This window comes from Embiotoca jacksoni, unplaced genomic scaffold, assembly GCF_022577435.1.
Source record: "Embiotoca jacksoni isolate LCO1_2020_lvr unplaced genomic scaffold, fEmbJac1.0.p SCAF_21, whole genome shotgun sequence".
Taxonomy (NCBI): Eukaryota; Metazoa; Chordata; class Actinopteri; family Embiotocidae; genus Embiotoca; species Embiotoca jacksoni.
The window spans coordinates 663,732-685,000 of record NW_027185352.1 but is presented as its reverse complement, the minus strand read 5'-3'; the positions used below and the strand labels follow the sequence as shown (position 1 = coordinate 685,000).

Sequence of the window (21,269 nt, the reverse complement as noted above, 5' to 3'; positions counted from 1 at the left end):
CGGACAGACAGGAGGACAGGCAGACCGACAGGAGGACAGACAGACAGGAGGACGGACAGACAGACAGACGGACAGACAGGCAGGAGGACAGACAGGAGGACAGGCATGAGGACAAGCAGACAGACAGGAGGACGGACAGACAGACAGGAGGACAGGCAGACAGACAGAGACAGACAGGATGAAAGGCATGAGGACAAACAAACATGCAGACAGGAGGACAGACGGACAGACGGACATGCAGACAGGAGGACAGACAGACCGAAGGACAGGCAGGAGGACAAACACAGACAGACAGACAGGAGGACAGGCAGACAGGAGGACAGACATAAGGACAGGCAGGAGGACAGACAGACAGACAGACAGAGACGGACAGACAGGAGGGGAAGCAGGCAGACAGACAGGAGGACAGACCGGAGGACAGGCAGACAGACAGGAGGACAGGCATGAGGACAAACAGACAGGCAGGAGAACAGGCAGACAGACAGGAGGACGGGCAGACAGACAGACAGCGTACCTGCTTCAGCTCCACGTCCTCTTTGTAGTTCATGACAGTGAAGTGTTTTTGGTAATCATCAAAATGGTCCAAAGAAAAAGGTCTGAGGAGAAGAACCAGATCAGGAACAGGAACCAGAGTTTTACTCTGGAAACAGAATCAATTCTTTATTCTCACGACCAATAAAATGGAATGAAAGTGTTGGGAGGTGTCAGGAAGGTGGAGATCTCTACACTCTATTATAGTGAAAGGAGTGAGTTCTGATACGATAATGATCCTTGTTGCTCCGACGACCAGCAGAGATCAGGCAGGTGAGCAACATGAAAGAACACTTGAAGAATTATTGTTGGTTTGACCCCAGAGATACCACTTTAAAAGGAGCAGTTTTCACTCCGGAGCTGCCGCGACGTGGAACGACAGCTCTCCATCTTCCTCCTGCTCTCTGTACCTTTCCATTTCTGCATGACTTCTGTTCGCGCTTCTTAATTTTTTTTTTTTACAGCTCAGTATTATGTTACTTTCAGTATTGTTTTCCTCATCCGTTTCAGGTTTGTTGCTATTTTGTTGGACTTGGTGCTGATGACATTGCCAAGTTCACTTGACCTCGTGTCGACCCTTGCAGCCAAGCTGCCTGTGGTTCACTGTTACACCTTTTCCTTTGATTACGTAATAACGCTGCATTTTTTTTTTTTTTCTTTTGGTGGTACTACTAAATACTTGTGATCTTTTCCTTTGATTAAGGAACAGAATTTGGACACTCTGAGTTTCTTTGCCGACTCGGCTGATGTGAGTTGGACTCAGAGGACAAGTTCACCTTCAGCCTCAGCTCTAGTCTGATTGATATTCATACATCATCAGTGGTTGGTATTGAATTGAAATGTATTCATTTTTAGAGATATTGAAATGAGATGACTGAAAGTTTTGCCCCTGAAAACTGCTTTCCAATAAATATTCTAAATTGAGCTGTGCGTGTCTCCTCCACCAGCTTAAACAGTCTCTGTGAATCCTGACTGGAGTTCTATTCTCCGGGCCGGGGGATCGGACCCTCTATACGGGGAGCTGGTCCAGAACCACCTGTACGGGGAGTCGGGATCTAACGGAGGGAGGGAAGTGATCAGTGCACACAGAGTGGACACATAATCGGACGTCTGGTCCGTCCACCGTCCATCACAACTAAAGCTGCAGTGGTCTGGTTGAAGTGGGTCCAGTTGAGTTCTGTCTATCAGAACTCTACCATTCTGATAAAGCTGAACAACAGAACCCCGTCTGGGGAACCAGGTTTTATTGATATATATTTGAGTCCCTAAGAGACCCTGATATGAAGCATGCGTTTGTCACCTGTTGGCGAAGCGCAGCCAGAAGACGTTGTAGGCGTAGAGACGCAGCGGCTGCACGGAGCGCAGCATCAGCATGTAGCGGATGTCGAACTTCACCATCCCCACCTCCTCCCTGCTGAACAGCACCGGGTCTTCCAGGTACTTACACACCACCTGGAAACACACAGGTGGAGGCGTGCATGTGGAAACCAAAAACTGCAATGTCATTTTTGGGTAAAATTACAACAAATTGCAAGTCGAGAAATAAAAATGTGTGATTTTTTTTTTCACCACCAACTGACAAAAGAATAAATGTGTCATAACTTCCTGTGATAATAATCCTGCTGCACATCACAGAAATATTTTAGTTCTAATCTTTTCTATGTATTTGTTGAACTTAGAGAACCGTGGAGATAAAAGGTCCTAAAAGCTCCTAAAAGGTCCTAAAAGCTGTGTATGTTTCCAGAACAGACCGTCTGTGACTGGAATATAGAAACAAGGACTAAACGAGTGTTTACTGCCAGTCTGGTGCAGGATGTGGTTCCAACACTTATCTTCAGCTTGATATTTTCCAGAGCTGAGCAGGTCGAGCGATCGTTTCTACCAACTGAAGATGTGGTTGACGGTCTTGCAGAGAAACCTCCTTGTTTTTAATAACTGCCACAGAATTATGTCGTATAAATGATTGGCTTGAAAATCACATCATCTCAGAGTGAATATAAACAAAATGTGTTTCGTGTTTTTGTTATTTTTTTATGGATGTCCTGCAGCGATCATCGTCGAGTACTTTCTTTGGTCGCCACTTCTAGTTGGATACGATCTGTTCAGTGGTTTGATTGGAGCTGCAGCGACATCCAGTTTCCAAGAACTACAGAGTCGTAGTTCAGAGGAGGAAACCAACAATGTGAGCAGTCACAACAGAGAGTAGAGGTCCCGAAACAGAATAGTTACATTTAATTCAATTCCCATCTTGAATGAGGACTTGATTTTCAAAATGGCATCAAGATTCTCTGAATCCTCTCAGAGATCCTGAATTCAACTTTTATCAAGTAGTCTGATCTGAGGAGAGATTTAAGAAACTTTTCAGAGACTCTGATCAAGGAAAGAACAGAAACCCTGATCTTAGAGAGGCGCTGTGGTCCAGCCCGTTGCTAGGTAACACATCCTTTTAACAGCGACTTCCAGTGGAAGTTAAATGTGTGATGACTGCTGATGAAGGTTGGACAGACTCCAGTCATTTCTCCACTCAAACATCTTCATCTCTTCCACGTCTGTGTTGTTGTGTTGGTGGGAGAAGAGACGTCTCTGATGATCCTCCACAAACATCCTGCAGACCATCTGGACACTTTCATCAACCTCATTCAGTCTGAACTATATTTCTCTGAGCTCGCTGGACTTCAGCACTTTTCTCCTCTGATGAAGAGTTTCTTCATCAGAGCTCTCTGAACACGTTCATGACGAACTTTTATCTTTAAGGATCTACTCTGAACTTTAAGGAGAAATTCTTCTGAAAACCTCTCAATTCTAAGAATGTTCTCAGAGTTCGGTCACCAGGAGGAACTTTTAGTCCGAGGAGTGTTTGTGAATACGCCCCCTGGAGGTTGGTTCAGTGACCTGGATGTGTAAAAGCGACTGCAGCTTGTTTTGGTGGTCTGAGTTCTCTCATGGCTGAGTGTGTGCCGTCACCTTTGGCGTGCTCTCCCTCTGCCTGATGATGTAGTCCAGGTTGTTGGTGATGTGCGTGTCCAGTCCACGGGCCAGGTTCCAGGGCTTACAGATCCAGTGGTTATCTTCTCCCCTGAAACAGAGACATCATGTGTTCAGGTGGTCTACCGCTCTGAGGCTGAAGGAAATCATCAACCAGAGAGCAGAACACTTGGTTCAGTGTTCAAACAACACGTGTCTGGTTACATCGAAGTTACGACCAGACCCAGTGATGACCGACGGACTCCCACCTCTGCTGTCTCAGCTGATAACGCCTGATGAACTGTGGCAGCTCCGTCTGCAGGTTGAAGGTCTCCGGCAGCCAATCGGGCGCCTGGCCGCCTGTCGCTCTGCGAGCCACGGCAGCCAGGCAGTCCTTCACCGTGACGACGCTCTCACACGGAAACTGGTTGACCATGACGTGAGGTCGCTCCTCGCTCAGCTTCCTGTCGGAGACACAGAAACGTTTAGGGCTGAGAAACATCAGATTGTGGGTCAAATTTTGGGGAAAATTAAAATCTTCAACACCCCTGCTCACAGCCGTGTGTTCCTGAGCCCATGCACTAATTTCCATGAGAATTGGGGCTATATTTTTTGTATCGAACTCTGTAAACAGTCAACAGAGACCCTTCAAATGTTTAGAAAGTCTACGGCGATGAAGCGATGAGCCGGGCGAGGTGTTCTGATGACATCATGTTTCAAGAGGGGGCGGAGCTTCACTGTCCAAACCTGAAGAAGGCGTCAGGTCAGGAGACACCAGCTGGGTTTTCTTTGAGATTTGGGAATCGAGTGTATGTACGAGGTGCTGAGTCCTGATTCACTCTGTCTTCAGTAACGGGACTCCGTCTCAGAAACAAGATGCCGGTGTGTTGCTTGACCGCGGTAATGTGACTCTGTGTGTGGGTGTAAAAGGTCAAAGGTCAGAGGCGCAGGCTCTTAAATAAGGATTGACTTCCTGTTTACCGACAGGTTGTGTTCAGGGTCTCCAGACTGTTCTACACAGTAACGTCAGTGAGCTGCAGGTGTTTGATCCTCTGTAGTGTGTGTGTGTGTGTCTCTGTGTGTGTGTGTGTACCTGTGTGTGTCTGTGTATATCTGTGTGTGTGTGTGTGTGTGTCTCTGTGTGTGTCTGTGTATATCTGTGTGTGTGTGTGTGTGTGTGTGTGTGTGTGTGTGTGTGTCTCTGTGTGTGTGTGTGTGTGTGTGTGTATATCTGTGTGTGTGTGTGTGTGTGTGTGTCTCTGTGTGTGTGTGTGTGTGTGTCTGTGTGTGTGTGTGTATGTATCTGTGTGTGTGTGTGTGTGTCTCTGTGTGTGTGTGTGTGTGTGTGTGTGTGTATGTATCTGTGTGTGTGTGTGTGTGTCTGTGTCTGTGTGTATGTATGTGTGTGTGTGTATGTATCTGTGTGTGTGTGTGTATGTATCTGTGTGTGTGTCTGTGTGTGTGTGTGTGTGTGTGTGTGTGTGTCTGTGTGTGTGTGTGTGTGTATGTATCTGTGTGTGTGTGTGTATGTATCTGTGTATGTGTCTGTGTGTATGTGTGTGTGTGTATCTGTGTGTGTGTATCTGTGTGTGTGTGTGTGTATGTGTCTGTGTGTGTGTGTGTGTGTGTGTATCTGTGTCTGTGTGTGTGAGATGCTGGCCTGGTCTTTCTACAGCGAGTTGGCCTTTATTAATGACCATCAATAGTCTGACTATGTTTACCATCGTTCAGAGGACAGATGGAAAACTAACCAGAAAATAATTTGAATGTAAAAACACTGACTGAATGTTGCACATGGAATCTCCAAGCTCTCCGTTCATAACATGCACTTTGTAAAAAGGTTAACATTGATGTTTGTTTGTTTCATGTCTGTCTGAAACTGGACTGAAAGCTGTATGGTGTCATTATGACTGCGAACCAACTAGCAACCATCAGTGATGTCATCATCCATCAGTGATGTCATCGTTGGTTTGTGAACATTATGAATCCTCCAGTTCAGATTCTGTCCGTCACCATCTTTACTAGTTCTGAGCGGTTCGGAGCAGGAAGTGACCATATTTGGACGAGCTGGGGGAGGAGCCAGCGGTGGATCTGACCGATCTGATCGGAAACCTGACGATACTACGTCCCGCCCACCGATAGCTGTAACCTGACTGGACCACAGGCCTGTCAATCAAACAGACACGCCCCCAAAAACAGGTCTTCTTGAATCTCCTTTTCTAATGAATGAGGGATTATTTTCAGATGGACCTCCAGAAAACTAATAAGAAGGAGTGACTTTAGCTAACAACACCGAGATAACTGATGGACACATTTTATTCACTTTGGATTTGATGAGAGAAGTTGAATGGGAGTCTATGGAGCCGGAGGCTTTTTGGAGCCGACCTCTAGTGGCACTCGCTGGTATTGCAGCTGAAGACACTTCTGGATCAGAACCATTTTACAGACCTGAAGCTACGAACTCTTTTAGAAACAGTCTGTGATGTGAACTGATGATGCAACGCTGTTTAATGTTTAAACCTCCATTACATCTGACTCAGAGGACTCTGTGTTTAATGAAGAAATCTCTCTCACTGACGATCCATTCGAGCACATTAAGGCTGCAATCCCATTCTCTACTGGGTAGTGGACCGTCAGGATGGAGGTAGAAGGGGCGGAGCTTAAAGTCATCAGATATAGAGCGGGCTCCCATGTTGCCTCTTTGTTGTTGTCATGGGAACGCACTCAACTGGGAAGTTGGAGGTTAGAGAGTGTGAACTTTCCCACTTCCTAGCTGCCTGAACCCATCAAAAAAGGAATAAAGATGGTTGGTGGTCGTCATAGTAACAGCGTTGTTCAGACTCATTTCGAACAACAACCATCACCCGTCCTAAAAATTATGGTACGGTTTGAGTTTGATGACCTGAAGTCAAATAGTTTGATGACGCTCTTAAAGTACCTTTTTAAATTCAACTTCAGTCTGTGACTCTTAATACGTTCTTCTACATGCAGATTAAATGTCTCCGTCAACAAACTTCACCTTCGTACCACCCACCATGTGAATAGAGATAATGAAGTGAATGCAGACGTGCAGAGCTGCTCCTGCTGGTTAAACCAGGTGATGAATAATTCAGCTCCATGCTCATCAACTGATCTCATGAAGGTGAGTTCATCCTGTGGGTGGAGTCTCTGAACGCTGCTGCTCACCTGAAGTCCTTGATGTGACTGTAGCTCCAGATGATGTCGGCCTCCGCCTCCTCCTCCGTCAGCTGGAAGCGAGCGTGCGTCAAGTTGTTGGTGACTTGAGACATTTCAGAGAAAACTCTGGAAACAGAAGCAGAAAACAACGTAAAGATTGAGAGAAGGAAAAAATGAAGGATGATCCAACAGAGTCAGAGTGTTAGGAAACAGCTGAGAGACCTTCTTCTACTATCTGTTGTCTGAGGAAGAAAAATCCTGATATGGACACACACACACACACATCCATATCAGGATTTTTCTTTCGCGGAGGACGCGCAGCATCGTCAGGGACACCACACCCCAGCCACAGACTGTTTGCCCTCCTTCCCTGTGGGAGGCGCTATAGGAATCTCTGTTCCAGGACCAGCAGGCTCAGAAACAGTTTCTTCCCCTCAGCAGTCAACACTCTTAACTCTGCACCACGGTCATAGCCCGCCCCACCCCCACCACCACCAACCCCTCCCCTCCCACACACACCAGACACCTTCCTCCAATGACTATACACACTTACTGTTTACACTATATATATAGATTGTATATATCTGAATCTGAACCATCACCACCATCATTATCACCATCATCATCATTATTATCACCACCACCATCACCATCATCATCATTATTATCACCATCATCACCATCACCATCATCACCATCATCACCATCACCACCATCATCACCACCATCATCACCACCATCATCATCGCCACCATCATTATCACCATCATCACCATCATTATCACCATCATCACCACCACCATTATTATCACCATCATCATCACCACCACCATCACCACCACCACCATCATTATCACCACCATCACCACCATCATTATCACCATCATCACCACCACCACCATTATCACCACCATCGCCATCATCACCATCATTATCACCACCACCACCACCATCATTATCACCATCATTATCACCATCACCACCATCATCATCACCACCACCATCATTATCACCACCATCACCACCACCACCACCACCACCATCATTATCACCACCATCACCATCATCACCATCATCACCACCACCACCATCATTATCACCATCACCATCATTATCACCACCATCACCATCATTATCCCCATCACCATCATTATCACCACCACCACCACCATCATTATCACCATCATTATCACCATCATCACCACCATCATTATCACCATCACCACCACCACCATCACCACCATCACCATCATTATCACCACCACCACCATCACCACCATCATTATCACCACCATCATCATCATCACCACCACCACCACCACCATCATTATCACCATCACCATCACCACCATCACTATCACCACCACCATCACCATCATTATTATCACCACCATCACCATCATCATCACCACCATCATCATCACCATCATTATTATCACCATCACCACCATTATTATCACCATCATCACCATCACCACCATCATTATCACCACCATCACCACCATCATCACCACCATCATTATCACCACCATCGCCACCATCATCACCACCATCATCACCATCATCATCGCCACCATCATTATCACCACCATCACCATCATTATTATCACCACCATCACCATCATCATCACCACCATCATCATCATCACCATCATTATTATCACCATCACCACCATTATTATCACCATCATCACCATCACCACCATCATTATCACCACCATCACCACCATCATCACCACCATCATTATCACCACCATCACCACCATCACCACCACCACCACCACCACCATCATTATCACCATCACCACCATCATCATCACCACCACCACCATCATTATCACCACCATCACCACCACCACCACCACCACCATCATTATCACCACCATCACCACCATCATCACCACCATCACCACCACCACCATCATTATCACCACCATCACCATCATTATCACCACCATCACCATCATTATCACCATCACCATCACTATCACCACCAACACCACCATCATTATCACCATCATTATCACCATCACCACCATCATTATCACCACCACCACCATCACCACCATCATTATCACCACCACCACCATCACCACCATCATTATCACCACCATCACCACCATCATCATCATCACCACCACCACCACCATCATTATCACCACCATCACCACCATCACCATCATTATCACCACCACCACCATCATCATCACCACCACCACCACCATCATTATCACCATCACCACCATCATCATCACCACCACCATCATTATCACCACCATCACCACCACCACCATCATTATCACCACCATCACCATCATTATCACCATCATTATCACCACCATCACCATCATCATCACCACCATCACCACCATCATTATCACCATCATCACCACCATCACCACCACCACCACTATCACCACCATCGCCATCATCACCATCATTATCACCACCACCACCACCATCATTATCACCATCACCACCACCACCATCACCACCATCACCATCATTATCACCACCACCACCACCATCATTATCACCATCATTATCACCATCATCATCACCACCACCATCATTATCACCACCATCACCACCACCACCACCACCATCATTATCACCACCATCACCATCATCACCACCACCACCATCACCATCATTATCACCACCATCACCATCATTATCACCATCACCATCACCACCACCATCACCACCATCACCATCACCACCATCACCATCACCACCATCACCACCACCATTATCACCACCATCACCACCACCATCATCATCACCACCACCACCATCATTATCACCATCACCACCATCATCATCACCACCACCATCATTATCACCACCATCACCACCACCAACATCATTATCACCACCATCACCATCATCATCACCACCATCACCACCATCATTATCACCATCATCACCACCATCACCACCACCACCACCATTATCACCACCATCGCCATCATCACCATCATTATCACTACCACCACCACCATCATTATCACCATCACCACCATCATCATCACCACCACCATCATTATCACCACCATCACCACCACCACCACCATCACCATCACCACCATCACCATCACCATTATCACCACCATCACCACCACCACCATCATTATCACCACCATCACCACCATCATTATCACCATCATCACCACCATCACCACCACCACCACCATTATCACCACCATCGCCATCATCACCATCATTATCACTACCACCACCACCATCATTATCACCACCATCACCACCATCATTATCACCACCATCACCACCATCATTATCACCATCATCACCATCACCACCACCACCACCATTATCACCACCATCACCACCATCACTATCACCACCACCACCATCATTATCACCATCACCATCATTATCACCACCATCATTATCACCACCACCACCACCATCATTATCACCATCACCACCATCATCATCACCATCACCATCATTATCACCACCACCACCATCACCACCATCATTATCACCACCATCACCATCATTATCACCACCACCACCACCACCACATCATCACCACCACCACCACCATTATCACCATCATCACCATCACCATCGCCATCATCATCATCACCACCATCATCATCACCACCATCACCACCACCACCACCATCATTATCACCATCATCATCACCACCACCATCATCACCACCACCACCACCATCATGACCATCATCATCATCACCCTCATCATCATCATCACCACCACCACCCTCACCCTCATCCTCATCATCACCATCATCACCACCACCACCCTCACCCTCATTCTCATCCTCATCATCATCACCACCATCATCTGGGTCTGATGTCACATGACTTTAACTTCCAAAAGACTTACTTGAGGATTTGGTCCTCGGGGACAGAGTGTGGTTGGATGTCCAGCGGGAGCAGCTCCTTGTTGTCCCGTACAATGTCCTGAAGGGACGGACAGAGAGGACCACAGAGAGGACGGAGAGGAGCACAAAGAAGACGGAGAGGAAAGAGAGGACGGAGAGGACCACAGAGAACAAAGAGGACGGAGAGGACAGAGAGGACAGAAAGGACGGTGATCACACCCTGATCTGTCAGTCAAAACAAACTGCTGCAGCTTATAAATCATGTGACCAGATTTCAGACTGGATTCAAGTTAAACCCACACAGACCATGACCGTGGGGGAGGGGTCAGTGAGGGAGGGGTTCTGGGTAATGGAGGACACTTGATGATCAAACATGGACTACGACCTAAGTACAGTTTTTAATAAATGGTATAAAATAATTCATTCTTCCATCAGGATGAATTTCAGAGTGTGGGCCGCTGTGGTCTCTGGGGGGCCACGAGGAGGCTGTGGACCACAGGTTGGAACCACGGGTCAGAACCTCTGAGTCAGAAAACCTTTTTACTGTACTTGTGGACCGTGTCAACCTGAACAGATCACTGCCTCACAGGTAACGCCTCCCTCCCTCCCTGACAGACCATCTGTCCGGTCCGGTGTGGTTCTGGAGACCCGTTTCAGATCCGTCCCACTACACGCCTCCTCGCTGTCTGCAGAAGGTGTGTGATGAGTTGTTACCTCGTAGTAGGAGTCGGGCGGCTCAGCTGTGATACTGCTGACCCCTTCTAGATCAGCCGGTATCCATGGTAACAGACGGCAGCGCCTCAGCAGCGGGTCCGTCTCTCCGTACGTGTAATCACGAGTCACCTCGTCTGTGGAGGTCATGAGAAGATGAAATGATGTCAGCTCATTGGTTTGTACTGAAAAGAACATCGACAACAACAACAAAACCCACATTATCAACAACATCAACAGCAACCATAAAAACATCCACAACATAAACAACATCAACAACACCATCAACAAAACCATCAACAACAAAAACATTAACGACAACATCAAAACCATCAACATCATCGACAACATTATCAAACAACAACAAAAACATTAACGTTAGCAACAACATCATTATCAGAAACAAAAACTCAGACATAAAGTGTCATTTCTCATGTGTGGGACTACTTTCAGTGGCAGATTAATCCCCACTGGGTGCTGCAGGATGGTGTGTGTGTGTGTGTGAAGTGTGTGAGTGTGTGTATGTACAGTGGTGTGAAAAAGTGTTTGCCTCCTTCCTGATTTCTTATTTTTTTGCCTGTTTGTCACTTAAATGTTTCAGATCATCAAACAAATTTAAATATGAGTCAAAGATAACAAGTAAACACAAAATGCAGTTTTTAATGAAGGTTTTTATTATGAAGGGAGAAAAACAATCCAAACCCACATGGCCCTGTGTGAAAAAGTGTTTCCCCCTAAACCTAATAACTGGTTGGACCACCCTCAGCAGCAACAACTGTAATCAAGTGTTTGTGATAACTTACAACGAGTCTTTTCCAGCTGTGGAGGAATGTTGGCCCACTCATCTTTACAGAGTTGTTGTAATTCAGACACATTGGAGGGTTTTCCAGCACCAACCTCCTTTTTAAGGTCATGTCACAGCATCTCAATAGGATTCAGGTCAGGACTTTGACGAGGCCACTCCAAAGTCTTCATTTTGTTTTTCTTCATCCATTCAGAGGTGGACTTGCTGGTGTGTTTTGGATCATTGTCCTGCTGCAGAACCCAAGTTGGCTTCAGCTTGAGGTCACGAACAGATGGCCGGACGTTCTCCTTCAGGATGTTTTGGTAGACGGTAGAATTCATGGTTCCATTTATCACAGCAAGTCTTCCAGGTCCTGAAGCAGTAAAACAGCCCCAGACCATCACACTACCACCACCATATTTTACTGTTGGTATGAGGTTCTTCTTCTGAAATGTGGTGCTACTTTTACTCCAGATGTAACGGGACACACACCTTCCAAAAAGTTCAACTTTGGTCTCGTCAGTCCACAGAGTATTTTCCCAAAAGTCTTGAGGATCATCAAGATGTTTTCTGGAAAAAATGAGACGAGCCTTAATGTTGTTTTTGCTCAGCGGTGGTTTTGGTCTTGGAACTCTGCCATGCAGCCATTTCTGCCGAGTCTCTTTCTTCTGGTGGAGTCATGAACACTGACCTGAACTGAGGCAAGTGAGGCCTGCAGTTCTTTGGATGTTGTCGTGGGGTCTTTTGTGACCTCTCGGATGAGTCGTCGCTGCTCTCTCGGGGTAATTTTGGTCGGCCGGCCGCTCCTGGGAAGGTTCACCGCTGTTCCATGTTTTCTCCATTTGTGGATAATGGTTCTCACTGTGGTTCTCTGGAGTCCCAAAGCTTTAGAAATGGCTTTAGAACCTTTTCCAGACTGATAGATCTCAATTACTTTCTTTCTCATTTGTTCCTGAATGTCTTTGGATCTCAGCATGATGTCTATCTTCTGAGGATCTTCTGGTCTACTTCACTTTGTCAGGCAGGTCCTATTGAAGTGATTTCTTGATTGAGAACAGGTGTGTCAGTAATCAGGTCTGGGTGTGGCTCCAGAAATTGAACTCAGGTGTGATAAACCACAGTTAAGTTATGTTTTAACAGGAGGGGGAAACACTTTTTCACACAGGGCCATGTGGGTTTGGATTGTTTTTCTCCCTTAATAATAAAAACCTTCATTAAAAACTGCATTTTGTGTTTACTTGTTATCTTTGACTAATATTTAAATTTGTTTGATGATCTGAAACATTTAAGTGTGACAGACATGCAAAAAAAAAAAAATCAGTAAGGAGGCAAACACTTTTTCACACCACTGTATGTATGTATGTATGTATGTATGTATGTATATCCAGCCTCAGTTTGGTGTTGTTAGCTGACAGAAGGACCCGGTGGTCTTCTGCTGCTGGAGTCCGTCTGCTTCAAGCTTCCAGGTGTTGTTCAGATCTTCTCGGTTGGAACGAGTGCTTATTGGAGTTACTGTTTCTTTTCTATCATCTCCAACCAGTCTGGCTGTTCTCCTTTGACCTCTGACCTCTGGCATCAACAAGGCATCAGAGAACTGCAGCTCCCTGGATATTTTCTCTTTGTCGGACCGTTCTCTGTAAAGCTAGAGATGGTTGTTGGTGAAAATCCCAGTAGATCATCAGTTAGTGAAATACTCAGACCAGCCCGTCTGGCTCCAACAACCTGCCACCTTCAAATCACTGAAATCACCTTTCTTCCTGTTCTGATGCTCCGTTTGACCTTCAGCAGCTCGTCTTCACCGTGTCTTCATGCCTCAATACATTGAGCTGCTGCCATGTGATTGGCTGATCAGATATTTGCATTAACAAGCAGTTGAACAGGTGTACCTAATAAAGTGGCCGGTGAGAGTGTGAGAATATATATGTACAGTGGGTACAGAAAGTATTCAGACCGCTTTAAATGTTTCACTCTTTGTTTCATTGCAGCCATTTGCTAAAATCAAAAAAGTTCATTTTATTTCTCATTAATGTACACTCAGCACCCCATCTTGACAGAAAAAAACAGAAATGTAGAAATTTGTGCAAATTTATTAAAAAAGAAAACCTGAAATATCACATGGTCATAAGTATTCAGACCCTTTGCTCAGTATTGAGTAGAAGCACCCTTTTGAGCTCGTACAGCCATGAGTCTTCTTGGGAATGATGCAACAAGCTTTTCACACCTGGATTTGGGGATCCTCTGCCATTCTTCCTTGCAGATCCTCTCCAGTTCCGTCAGGTTGGATGGTGAACGTTGGTGGACAGCCATTTTCAGGTCTCTCCAGAGATGCTCAATTGGGTTTAGGTCAGGGCTCTGGCTGGGCCAGTCAAGAATGGTCACAGAGTTGTTCTGAAGCCACTCCTTTGTTATTTTAGCTGTGTGCTTCGGGTCATTGTCTTGTTGGAAGGTGAACCTTCGGCCCAGTCTGAGGTCCAGAGCACTCTGGAAGAGGTTTTCTTCCAGGATATCTCTGTACTTGGCCGCATTCATCTTTCCTTCAATTGCAACCAGTCGTCCTGTCCCTGCAGCTGAAAAACACCCCCATAGCATGATGCTGCCACCACCATGTTTCACTGTTGGGATTGTATTGGGCAGGTGATGAGCAGTGCCTGGTTTTCTCCACACATACCGCTTAGAATTAACACCAAAAAGTTCAATCTTGGTCTCATCAGACCAGAGAATCTTATTTCTCATAGTCTGGGAGTCCTTCATGTGTTTTTTGTCAAACTCTATGCGGGCTTTCATATGTCTTGCACTGAGGAGAGGCTTCCGTCGGGCCACTCTGCCATAAAGCCCCGACTGGTGGAGGGCTGCAGTGATAGTTGGCTTTGTGGAACTTTCTCCCATCTCCCTACTGCATCTCTGGAGCTCAGCCACAGTGATCTTTGGGTTCTTCTTTACCTCTCTCACCAAGGCTCTTCTCCCATGTTTGCTCAGTTTGGCTGGACGGCCAGGTCTAGGAAGAGTTCTGGTCGTCCCAAACTTCTTCCATTTAAGGATTATGGAGGCCACTGTGCTCTTAGGAACCTTGAGTGCTGCAGACATTATTTTGTAACCTTGGCCAGATCTGTGCCTTGCCACAATTCTGTCTCTGAGCTCCTTGGACAGTTCCTTCGACCTCATGATTCTCATTTGCTCTGACATGCACTGTGAGCTGTAAGGTCTTATATAGACAGGTGTGTGCCTTTCCTAATCAAGTCCAATCAGTTTAATTCAACACAGCTGGACTCCAATGAAGGAGTAGAACCATCTCAAGGAGGATCAGAAGAAATGGACAGCATGTGAGTTAAATATGAGTGTCACAGCAAAGGGTCTGAATACTTATGACCATGTGATATTTCAGTTTTTCTTTTTTAATAAATTTGCACAAATTTCTACATTTCTGTTTTTTTCTGTCGAGATGGGGTGCTGAGTGTACATTAATGAGAAATAAAATGAACTTTTTTGATTTTAGCAAATGGCTGCAATGAAACAAAGAGTGAACAATGTAAAGGGGTCTGAATACTTTCCGTACCCACTGTATGTATGTGTGTGTAGATGTGTGTGTTAGTGTGTTGTCTGACCTCCTTCCTGCAGGTGGTGCTGTGGCCACAGGACAGTGAAGGCCAGCTGGTCCTTCATGTAGAAGAAAGGAGCCGTGCAGCAGCTCGGATGATCTGAGTGTTGAAGCTGAGAACCAAACTCATCCATGATGTACCACACGGGGACCTTGTCCTCTGCTGACTGCAGGGGACACACAGGAGGACATGAAGCAGAGGACACAGAGAGAGGACATGAAGCAGAGGACACAGAGAGAGGACATGAAGCAGGGGACAGACAGACAGATGGGGGACAGACATGTTCTCTAACGTACCCCCTGAGAACGCTGGTACGTCTGGTTGTACTTCCACATGTCCTCCAGAACCAGCGCTACGGTGTCTGGGTCGGGGACCTCTCCGTGGAAGTCGAGCCCCATGAGGGCGGCCATCCTGGGCAGCAGGCCGGGGATCTGCTGCAGCTGCTGGCGGGCATGCTCCACCCGGTACGTCCAGGCGTGGTCCACCAAGAAGACGCTGGCGGGTGGTGGAGGTGGAAGGAGGAAGGGGGGAGTATCAATAAAATCTGAATATCAGTCAGCGCACTGAAGCACCGGTACAGAGAAGTGTGTACTATCTGATGCACAAAGACATCAAAAACAATTAAAAAAAAAAAAAACAGCGACTCATTAAATATCATGAAACACTTTGGTTATTTTCAAAATAAGCCTGCTGTGGAACTGAAGAACTAAAAGCAGCAGGAAGCAGCAGGAAGCAGCGGGAAGCTGCAAGAAACAGCAGGAAGCTGTAGGAGGCTGCAGGAAGCAGCCGGAAGCAGCAGGAACCCCTCCCCCCCACCCTGTCATTCTCATGAGTAGTTCCTTAATCACCTCCATCACATTTTACTGTATCATCAATAAACACTGTTAACACTTCACCGAGGTGGTGATTGCTACTCGTGAAGTCTTACATGAGCCTGAACACTTGGGCCTGCAGGTTCTGGACAGGTGGTCACGAGATATGATGATGATGATGATAATGATGAAGGGTTAAAACTACTGCAGAACCTCTCTCCAACAGCTCCTGTATGTTGGTGCAGCTACAGCAGGTGTAATCTACCTTCCCTCTGATCAGTGATGATCACTGAACCATTCAGCTCTGACGTCATGTTCTCCTCTGAACACTGCTGTAGGTCTGTGGCGCCCTCACCTGGTCGGATCTGAAGCCTGCAGCCCGCTCTCCCGGGTCACAACCACTTTGTAGCGAATCACAGGTCCAGGATTGTCCTTCTTCCTCTGCTGGTCCTCTCCGTTTCCTTCCTCCTCCTTTTGTTGCAGCTGCATTATTCCGAAAACGTCCCCAGCATCATAGATCTACGACACCAACACAGGTTGTCCAGGCTGTTATCTCCAACTCAGCTGCTGGAGTTAGATCACAGACTGTTTATACAAGTGTTAGATAGTGTTAGGCACATATAAAGAACCTCCAGCACCATCTGCTGTGAACATTTTTCCAAATTAAAGCCCTCAAAAATGTCCCATTTGAGCTATAAGCCCTGGTTTAACATGTATATTTAAAGAAAACTCCCCGTTTCCACAGAACTTCAGGATGATAGGAGACCACGTCAATATGTCACTCAGAAAATATCAGGTCATTCTGATGTGGATTTTCAAAATTAAAGGCCTGTACATTGTCCTATCTGACCTATAATACAGACGAGTTCAGACAAATATTAAAAGGCAGTTAGTTCATTAAGCGGTCAGTTGGTCGCTGGCTGGGACGGGTCGGAGGTGTCTTCCCTCATGACCCCCCTGGTGCCCATCGCTTGGTGGGCCGACCTCTGGCCCTGCTGTGCTACAACTCTTTACTGAGTCAAACACTGAGACAGTCAACGACCATCGTGAAGTGGAACTGGTCTGTGGAAACAAGCAGTTTCCTTGAAATATGATCAGAAATCAGATGTAATATTGCATATTTAAGACATTTTGGAGGGCTTTAATTTTGAAAATCCACATCAGATTGACCTGATCTTTTCTGAGTGACACATTGAGACCATCCTCCTCAAGTGGGGTTGAGAACAGGGAGTTTTCTCTCAGTAACAATCTGGAATTAGAGGGTATATTGCTAATATTCACACAAGATGGTCTCCAATCAATGTCACGTCAAACTGGTCAGTTGAGACAAACATTTTTTTCTACTTCTCATGTGAACATAGAGAGAATTCAGCCCACGTTACATTTCATAGGCCTTTTAATATGAAAGTCTCACTCAGAATATGTTTTTATCCTGTTTAAGATCCACCGCTTTCACCAGCATCAGGCTTTTAGTTGGAAATCCGGTCTGTTATGCCCAGTATGGTGCATCAAACTACAGTGGAGCAGAACACCAGACCATCTGTCTGGTTATACAGTGGAGCCGTCGGCCATTTTAACAGCGCTGCAGCGGGTGGAGGAGGTTCAGATCAGGAAGGTCATCATCTGTTCACATTATTGTCATTACAATCATTCACATCTCACAGCAGGCAGGATTTAATCAATGAAAGACACAAAACACTGTTCAGACTTAAACATTGAGTTTTGTTGTTTCATTCATGTGGGTGGCGGCACACAGAGGGTCAAAGGTCAAATGAAACAGCAGATAAATTAGCAAAGCAAGCTTTGAAATGTCAGAACAAGACAGACATTTTATTCAGCAAAACAGAAGCTGAATTAAGAATCAAAAGAAACATGATTCAGGGATGGCAGCACAGTTGGGACGCAGGAGACACAGGAAGACATCGTTATGTTATTCAGAAAGAAGTTGGTGAAGGGAGGTGTTAGATCTGTTGATCTATACTTTTATACTTTTATACAAACCAATGAGCCAAAGTTTTACTGATCACAAAAAAACTACTGATGCACACAGATGATTGCTTGCACAATTTAAGGCATTGTCCTACTGTCTCTCACAAGACTTATTATTGTCTGTGGACTTATTATTGTCTGTCCACCAGGTGCAGCTCAGGAGAACACCATGACATGAACATTCGGTGCTCTCTGATAAAGTTGTGACTCCTGACCAGATAAGAGGAACCCTGCAGGAGACAGGAGCAGCACATGAGACAGTGTAGGGTTTCCTCCCCTTTAGGACGCTGTCTCCGCTGTCTCCGCTGTCTCCTGTGACTGGTGGAAGCGAAGTGAAGATGGGACCAGTCTACGCACCAATGAAGGGAGAGCTACGTCTCAACCACGCCTCCCCACCTTTTGATGACCAATCAGATTCTCAGACAGACATCTCAGGAAGGACCACAGTCCACCGTCTGTGGTCCTCTGAACAGATGTGGACATGCTGGTGTTGATCCTCTAATGTTGAAATCAATGGCTGGACTGAGAAACAATAACTGTCTTGGACTCTCTTCGCTGTCGGAGGAATCCAGAAGAAAACATGAACCAGACTGAGGATCAATGACACCGATACATCAACACCACCAGGACCAGGTGAGCTCTGCACAGCAGCACAAACTGGAGAGTTGATCGTTGGCAGAAAGTCACTGAAGGAGACCGGTTGAAGAGGAGGCTGGCAGGAGACGAAGGACTTCTGAAGGACTTCTGAAGGACGCATTGACCTCAGCAGGAAGTGTGAAAAGTCCGACAATACTTGAAAGAAACAGGATTGAGTAAAGTCCCCGAAGTGATCCTCCTTCTGGTTTTGTGAAGGGCCCGGTTCCTCTGGTCCACCCTCCAAGACAGGAGGTGGCGGTGATGCACCTTTCACTGGGTGTCATCCGCCATGACAGCAGCCGGAGACAAAGACAAACCACAGCTGAAGCAGGCGCACGCGGCGTGATGACGTCAACATAGCGTGTCAGTCCGTGGAGTCAATGCAGTGTTCCGTCTTCATTTAACCACCGTGCGTGTGTGTGTGCGTGTGTGTGTGCGTCCTTGTGTGTGTGTGTGTGTGTGTGTGTGTGTGTGTGTGTGTGTGTGCGCGCGCGCGTGCGTGTGTGCGCGCGCGTGCTGCCCACCTCCCCGGTGATCTTGTGATGAAGACTCCTCCAGCAGAGCTGCGGGACCCCGGAGGAGCGCAGCGCGGCGCCGTGCAGCGCCACGAAGCCGCGGAACTCCTCTTCCTCCTCTTCCTCCGCGGCCTCCTCTTCCTCCGTCTCGCGCTCTGTTGACATCACAACTCCAGGATGGAGCTCACGTGGAGAAAAGAGGGGACCCGGAAGAAGGAATCTGACGGCTGATGCAGCAATGCATTGTGGGAGTTTAAAAAAAAAAAAAACACTTTTTTTTTTACTCTGAAAACTTTGTTGGCAAATAATGAATGAAAAGTAAACAAGCCTCAGATGTTTGTCAACACACACACTTCCGGATTTATGGAAACATTTTGTATATTTCCCTGATTAAATGATTTCTTATTAAATAACTTTTAAATTATTATATGACAGAATATAACAGCTCAGTTGATGCTTTTATAATTGATTAATTCTTCCTGAAATGTGTCAAATATGATTTCAATAAAGTTGCTTTAAAAAACAAAACAAAACAACCAACAGAAACTCTGGTTGGAAAAACACCAGATATGATCAGTCTGTGTTATTGGTCACCTGAGACCTCCTCCCCTGAGTCCTCCTCCCCTGAGAGACCTCCTCCCCTGAGACCTCCTCCCCTGAGACCTCCTCCCCTGAGAGACCTCCTCCCCTGAGTCCTCCTCCCCTGAGACCTCCTCCCCTGAGAGACCTCCTCCCCTGAGTCCTCCTCCCCTGAGAGACCTCCTCCCCTGAGACCTCCTCCCCTGAGAGACCTCCTCCCCTGAGTCCTCCTCCCCTGAGACCTCCTCCCCTGAGACCTCCTCCCCTGAGAGACCTCCTCCCCTGAGACCTCCTCCCCTGAGACCTCCTCCCCTGAGAGACCTCCTCCCCTGAGTCCTCCTCCCCTGAGACCTCCTCCCCTGAGACCTCCTCCTCCCCTGAGACCTCCTCCCCTGAGAGACCTCCTCCCCTGAGTCCTCCTCCCCTGAGACCTCCTCCCCTGAGTCCTCCTCCCCTGAGACCTCCTCCCCTGAGACCTCCTCCTCCCGTGAGACCTCCTCACCTGAGAGACCTCCTCCCCTGAGACCTCCTCCTCCCGTGAGACCTCCTCCCCTGAGACCTCCTCCCCTGAGAGACCTCCTCCCCTGAGTCCTCCTCCCCTGAGACCTCCTCCCCTGAGACCTCCTCCTCCCGTGAGACCTCCTCACCTGAGAGACCTCCTCCCCTGAGACCTCCTCACCTGAGTCCTCCTCCCCTGACAGAGTCCTCCTCCTCCCCTGAGTCCTCCTCCCCTGAGACCTCCTCACCTGAGACCTCCTCCCCTGAGACCTCCTCCCCTGAGAGACCTCCTCACCTGAGAGACCTCCTCACCTGAGTCCTCCTCCCCTGACAGAGTCCTCCTCCCCTGAGACCTCCTCCCCTGACAGAGTCCTCCTCACCTGAGTCCTCCTCCCCTGACAGAGTCCTCCTCCCCTGAGAGTCCTCCTCCCCTGAGTCCTCCTCCCCTGACAGAGTCCTCCTCCTCCCGAGTCCTCCTCCCCTGAGACCTCCTCACTTGAGACCTCCTCCCCTGAGACCTCCTCCCCTGAGAGACCTCCTCACCTGAGACCTCCTCACCTGAGAGACCTCCTCACCTGAGTCCTCCTCCCCTGACAGAG

General features: G+C 47.1%; 1 protein-coding gene across 3 annotated transcripts in view; it reads right to left on the bottom strand.

Moving 5' to 3' along the window:
- The window catches only part of ttll12 (tubulin tyrosine ligase-like family, member 12), a 25,463-nt gene extending 5,644 nt beyond the window's left edge, over nucleotides 1-19,819 (bottom strand). The window contains exons 1-11 of one of the 3 annotated variants that reach the window (XM_069156332.1): nucleotides 19,603-19,819; nucleotides 16,809-16,972; nucleotides 15,938-16,136; nucleotides 15,648-15,807; nucleotides 11,265-11,398; nucleotides 10,553-10,629; nucleotides 6,682-6,798; nucleotides 3,765-3,959; nucleotides 3,496-3,607; nucleotides 1,832-1,983; nucleotides 515-596 (exon numbers count right to left, since the gene is read on the bottom strand). In XM_069156332.1, the coding sequence (XP_069012433.1) occupies nucleotides 515-596; nucleotides 1,832-1,983; nucleotides 3,496-3,607; nucleotides 3,765-3,959; nucleotides 6,682-6,798; nucleotides 10,553-10,629; nucleotides 11,265-11,398; nucleotides 15,648-15,807; nucleotides 15,938-16,136; nucleotides 16,809-16,972; nucleotides 19,603-19,758 (1,548 nt within the window). In that variant the 5' untranslated portion in view covers nucleotides 19,759-19,819. Of the gene's footprint in view, nucleotides 1-514; nucleotides 597-1,831; nucleotides 1,984-3,495; nucleotides 3,608-3,764; nucleotides 3,960-6,681; nucleotides 6,799-10,552; nucleotides 10,630-11,264; nucleotides 11,399-15,647; nucleotides 15,808-15,937; nucleotides 16,137-16,808; nucleotides 16,973-18,799; nucleotides 19,566-19,602 lie in introns of those variants that run through there. The other 2 variants (XM_069156333.1, XM_069156334.1) reach the window with 2 other exon arrangements.
- Between the last annotated feature and the right edge of the window lie 1,450 nt (nucleotides 19,820-21,269).